This window comes from Mustela erminea, chromosome 10 (assembly GCF_009829155.1).
Source record: "Mustela erminea isolate mMusErm1 chromosome 10, mMusErm1.Pri, whole genome shotgun sequence".
Taxonomy (NCBI): Eukaryota; Metazoa; Chordata; class Mammalia; order Carnivora; family Mustelidae; genus Mustela; species Mustela erminea.
Genome location: NC_045623.1, coordinates 98760909 through 98766908, shown reverse-complemented (window position 1 = coordinate 98766908; position 6000 = coordinate 98760909). Strand labels below are relative to the sequence as shown.

The following is a 6000-nucleotide window of genomic DNA, read 5'->3' as shown; positions in this document are numbered from 1 at the left end:
GCTGAGCAGCAGGCTCCATGCAGGGCTCGACCCCATGACCCTGGGATCACGGCCCGAGCCAAAGGCAGCTCCTTAACTGAGCCGCCCAGGTGTCCCTTCCTTATTTTTTTTTTTGCCTTAAGTCATCTCTACACCCAACCTGAAGCTCAAACTCACAACCTCAAGATCAAGAGTCACATGCTCTATCGGCTGAGCCCACCAGGTGCCCCCTGAATTGCCTTGTCTTTGGCAGGCAAGGATGAATTCCATATTTGAGCTCTGGGCATGGGGCAGTTATCTGCACGTGAACACGTGACCCCCTCCTGTTTCCTGCAGGACGTCTCGTGACGCCTCTCTTCTCCCAACCATTTGCCCACGCAAACCTTAGGGATTATTTATTTATTTATTTATTAAAGATTTTATTTATTTATTCAGAGAGAGAACACAAGTAGGCAGAGAGGCAGGCAGAGAGAGAGGAAGGGAAGCAGACTCCCCGCTGAGCAAAGAACCCGATGTGGGACTCCATCCCAGGACCCTGAGATCAGGACCTGAGCCGAAGGCAGTGGCTTAACCCACTGATCCACCCAGCCGCCCCCTTAGGGATTTTTTAAAAAGGTTTATTTGTTTGAGAGAGAGAGAGAGCATGAGCTGAGGGGCAGGGGGAGTGGGAGAGGGAGAAGCAGACTTCCCACTGGGCAGGGAGCCCGATGCAGGGCTCGATCCCAGGGCCCCGAGATCATGAACTGAACCAAAGGCAGACGCTTAACCCACTCAGCCACCCTGATGTCCACCTTAGGAATCCGGTAGGCAGTAAGGCTGTATGTCCCTCCTGAATGTTGTAAAAAGTTGGCTGTGCCCATCCCCCAGTGTGTGAAGATGAAAACAGCGTGACAGAAATGCCGCCACCTTACAGCACAGGTATGCAGCCCAGCAATCCAGTCCAGTCCAGTCCGCTGAAGCTGTCATGTGCCCAGGCCAGGAGTGGCCATTTATAGGAAGGTGGCACCCAGGGGAGATGCTGCCCAGGAGATGTCTTACTGTTTTAACAGCAAGGAAGAATCACAAAGCTGGTTGGTTCCACTCTGGGCCGAATGGATTCTCGTGAGCCCGAGTTGCATCCGACAGGTCAGGGCCTGTAGGCAGCCTAGCCAGGGTGCCGTGGGGCAGGGAGCGCAGAAGGAGCAGCTTCCCTCCTCCTCGCCACAAACACCCTTGGACATGTGACTATTTCTTACCTCATTCATCGTAGCGCGTCCTCTGTTCTTAGCCTTTTCTCTCCCCGCCCAGTGACTGGAGCCTCTTCCCCCCTGTCATTCTGTCCTTGCCCGACGCCACGGAGCCTATTACCTCTTGTTTTCCTGCCCTCAGTACTAATAGGAAATGCCCTCGGTTTAGAGACTTTGCTTCTTGTCCTCAAGGGTTAGCCCAAGCCTCTAGAATAGTGTGAAGAAATGTAAAGGAATCTTGGACTCAGGATGCAAACGCCTCCCATCATCTGTAGAGGAACTGCTGGTGCCAATACGGGAGACAAATGTCCGTAGAGCTCTCAGTTCAGCGCCCGGCACGTGGTCAGTCCGCAACACTTAGCATCACCATCATCAGCAGCATCGAAAACTCCTGACCCAGATCCGGAAGTGCCAATAAAATGCAGTTTCTCAAGTTGTTCTCTTGCCTTTTATTGACACACAATGTTGTCCGCCTATCCAGTCACATAAAAACAAAACAATACGCGCCCGGCTGCCTCAGTCGGTGGAGTGTGCGACGCTTCATCTTGGGGTTGTAAGTTCGAACCCCACGCTGGGTGTACAGATTACTTAAAATAAAATCGTAAACAAACAAAACAAATAACTATCACCATCTTGGGTCTCTGCTGGGGAAACTGAGGGATGGAGAGGAACCTTTTGCTTGTGTGTGGGGTGGGCTTCACCTAGGATAAGCTGTAGAGTCAGTGTTTGTTTTTTTTAAGATTTTTTAAAAATTTATTTATTTGATAGAGATCACAAATAGGCAGAGGCAGGCAGAGAGAGAAGGGTGGGGGGAAGCAGGCTCCCCGCTGAGCAGAGAGTCCAATGCGGGGCTCAATCCCAGGACCCTGAGATCATGACCTGAGCTGAAGGCAGAGGCTTTACCCACTGAGCCACCCAGGCGCCCGAGTCAGTGTTTCTGAAGGGTGCTGAGGTGACAGGTCTGGGAGCCTGGGGGAGGGGTAGCCGGGCAGCAAAGAGGGAAAATAGGAAGCTCAAGTTGAGAACTGGCATGTCTTTTTTGTTTTTTATTTTTTTTTAAGATTTTATTTATTTGACAGAGAGATCACAAGCAGGTAGAGAGGCAGACAGAGAGAGGGAAGTAGGCTCCCCGCTGAGCAGAGAGCCCGATGTGGGGCTTGATCCCAGGACCCTGAGATCATGACCTGAGCCGAAGGCAGAGGCCTAACCCACCAAGCCACCCAGGCACCCGAGAATTGGCATGTCTTAAGAATAAAGAGTACTGGGTGCCTGGGTGGCTCAGTGGGTTAAGCCACTGCCTTCGGCTCAGGTCATGATCTCAGGGTCCTGGGATCAAGCCCCACATCGGGCTCTCTGCTCAGCGGGGAGCCTACTTCCCTATCTCTCTCTCTCTCTGGCTGCCTCTCCATCTACTTGTGATTTCTCTCTGTCAAATTAATAAATAAAATCTTAAAAAAAAGAATAAAGAGTACTGATCATTTCACGATATATATAAATATTGGATCATTATGTTGTGCACCTGAAACTGTTATGTAGCTAAGTTTCATAAAGTGAAAAAAAAAAGTATTTAGTCCTTTTTTTTTTTAGATTTTATTTAACAGAGAGAGAGCATGCACAAGCAGGGGGAGCAGCAGAGGGAGAGGGGAGAAGCAGGATCTCCACTGAGCAGGGAGTCCGACGTGGGGCTTGATCCCAGGACCCTGGGTTCATGACCCGAGCCAAAGGCAGATGTTTAACCAACTGAGCCACCCAGACGTCCCCGGACCTTTTATTTTTAAGAATAAAATAGAGGGACTGATGGATGTATCAGGATGTATTTGGGGACCAAATGAGCTAAGTGAGCCAGGTAGGAGAATCAGAACTCCTTAAGTGTAGGGGGCTTTAGGGGAATTTGGAGAGGGGCATATGTGGGAACAGAGGAAATTGTTATGGCAGGTTTCAGGACTGAGGGAGTTGGGGTCCCCAGGGTCAGTGGACCCATGAAGAATTGTGTATGGCTAAGAGTCAGAGTGGGTGTTGCGATTGAAGGGGGAAGTGCAGAGGGTGTGTTTTGGAGGTGGGGAGGAGCACCATGGACCTGAAATGGCCTCAAAGTTTAAGACTGGGCCGGGAGGGTAAGGAGCTGAGGAGAGGGGCTGGCTTCTCTGGGCGGGTGAGGGCCCGGGCAACCAGTGAGGGCCAGAGGGCTGGGATCTCTGGGTCCGTCGGGGTTGGGGGTACCCGGGTCTCTATGCTGCCAAAAGCCGGGGGCCCTGGGTCTCGGGGGTGAGGGGAGCCAGTGTCTGTGCATTGACGGGGGAGGGGGTCTCAGGATCCCGGGCATGGCAGGGGCCTCTGCGCCAAGGAAAGGGAAGGCACAGGTGGGCTCTGTGGGCTGAGGGGATGTCTCTGGCCGGCGGGGCCAGGGGCGGCGGCTTCTCCAGATCCCTGGGATCTGTGGGGGCCTCCGAGGTCCCCGGCCGGAGGGGGTGGAGGGGCTCGGGGTCGCGGAGGAGCCTCGGGAGACCCGGGTCTGTGGGTTGGCAAGAGCAGGGGAAGGGGCCCAAGGTCTGCGGGGATCTGGGGGGCCCTGAGGTCGGCGGGCTGCGGGGGTCTCCGCGGCCCCTGGCCCGAGGGGCTGTGAGCCGACAAGGGCTGGGGCTCGGCGGCCCCGGCTCTGTGGGGGAGTCCGGGGTCCCCGGCCGCAGGGGCTGGGGGCCGACGGGCGCCGGGGGGCCCGGGGACGGGAGCCGGAGGTCCGGCGGGTCTCCGGGCGCGGACGCCCCAGCCCGACCGCCGGCCTTGGCGCCGCCCCGCCTGACATCAGTTCCTGCCGCCGCCGCCGCCGCTGCCGCCGCCGCCGCCGCCGCCGCCGCCGCGCACAGCCCGCGGCCTCCTCCCCGCCGGCCGCGCTCCGGAGCCGCCGGGCCGCGGCGGAGCGAGGGGCCGGGCGAGGCGAGGGCCGGGCGGCGGGCGCCGGGCCCCGCGGCCGGCACGACGGAGCCCCCGCACGGCCGGCGGCAGCGGTTGGCGGCGGCCCCGGGCCCCCGGCGCGGGAAGCGGCGGCGGCGGGGCGGCGGCGGCGGCGGCAGCGGCGGCGCCATGGAGCCGCGGGAGGTGAAGGACCGGATCCTGGAGAACATCTCGCTGTCGGTGAAGAAGGTGAGCGCGGCCTGCGCCCCGCGGCCGGAGCCCCCCACCCCTGCCGAGCCCATCCGGCGCCCCCTACTCCCTCCTTCCCCCGCCGGGGGTCGCTCGCCGGGGCCGGGGAGGTGGCGGGGGGGGGGGTTGTCCCTCGCGTCCCCGGGACTCGGGGACACCGCCCTTCGCCTCCGCGACCCCGGGGGGCCGGGGGACCGCTGCGGGGGAAGCGGGGCGGCTCACGTGAGTGCGGCGGCCTCCGAGCTGTTTGTAAAGAGCAAAGTTGAGGTCAGCATCCCCGGAGCTCCCCCGGGGCTGGCGGGGGCCCTGCGTCACTCCGTGGCGCCGCGACCCGCCGGTCCCCGCACCGCGGCCCCGGCTCCTCGGGGCGCGGCGGCTGCGGCGGGGCGTGAGCAGCCGCCGCTTCTCGGGGTTCTAGGTGACGCCGCCTCTGGCCCCGGGAAGTTCCCTGCATCGTCTTGCTCAAGGATGGCAGTTTCAGGGCTTTGACCGAGAACCCCAAGTGCCTGGGGACTGCAGTTTGGGTGGTGACCCATGGAACTTGGTGGCACACAGACACTCTGCTGTGTGGGGCTTCCTGCAGTAGACATCATTGCCCCAGTTCCAGGTAGAAAAAAACCCTGCTTATTAACAGCGTGTCACTGTATGTGTGAGGAAGTCAGCTTATCTGGAAAAGGTCCAGTTGTCTTTTTTCTTCTTTTAAGATTTTATTTACTTGACAGACAGAGATCACAAGTAGGCAGAGAGGCAGGCAGAGAGACAGGGGGGAAGCAGGCTCCCAGCTGAGCAGACAGCCTGATGCGGGGCTCCATCCCAGGACCCCGAGATCATGACCCAAACAGAAGGCGGCAGCTTGACTCACTGAGCCACCCAGGCTCCCTGGTCCTATTTTCTTAAACCAAACCAGAATTGACAGTTATTTGAGGAAGGCGGTTGAATGAAAATATTTATCTCACTCCCTGTACCCAATTTGAGTTCCTTCTCACCTGATAGTTTTAGAAACTGGGAATGATTTAGAGGGGGAGGAAAGGGTCATCAGATAATTTTAACTCAACAAACCAACATGAAGATGATTCATTAAATCAGCTATTATATTTAAATAGCCCCGCCACACATGTAAATTCCTCAAAAGCTACATAGACTGGCAGTTTTACCTTTCATTGAGATCGATGTGGCTTAAAAGAAAAGTAGATCCAAAATGAGCTTACTAAAATGTTCATCTTAAAAGCATAACTAAAAGTAACATTGCAGACATGGGACAAAAGTTTTGTTTATTTACTTTTCCTGAGCTTTGCTGATGCAATTGGGGTAGAGTTTTTGCTAACTTAAGGAGTTCAGGTTAAGCAAATGCTTTGTTTGAAAGCCATAGACCTTGGGGCACCTGGGCGGCTCAGTGGGTTAAGCCTGCCTTCAGCTCAGCTCATGATCTCAGGGTCCCAGTTGGGCTCTCCGCTCAGCAGGGAGCCTGCTTCCCGCCCCACCCCCACCCCCGCCTGCCTCTCTGCCTACTTGTGATCTCTGCCAAATAAATAAATGAAATCTTAAAAAAAAAAAGCGATAGAGCTTTCATAATGGAGGAGAAAGGGAGACTGCTGACACTTCTAATCTAATCTGGGCTGATAAAGGCTTCAGGTGAGCCAAGTGTTTTGTCTCT

The 6000-nt window shown here is 56.5% G+C and overlaps 1 protein-coding gene across 2 annotated transcripts in view; it reads left to right on the top strand.

The window, feature by feature from the left end:
- The first annotated feature begins 4176 nt into the window (after nucleotides 1-4176).
- The window catches only part of PLEKHM2 (pleckstrin homology and RUN domain containing M2), a 36893-nt gene continuing 35069 nt past the window's right edge, over nucleotides 4177-6000 (top strand). The window contains exon 1 of one of the 2 annotated variants that reach the window (XM_032360638.1): nucleotides 4177-4346. In XM_032360638.1, the coding sequence (XP_032216529.1) occupies nucleotides 4287-4346 (60 nt within the window). In that variant the 5' untranslated portion in view covers nucleotides 4177-4286. The remainder of the gene's footprint in view (nucleotides 4347-6000) is intronic. The other variant, XM_032360636.1, reaches the window with a different exon arrangement.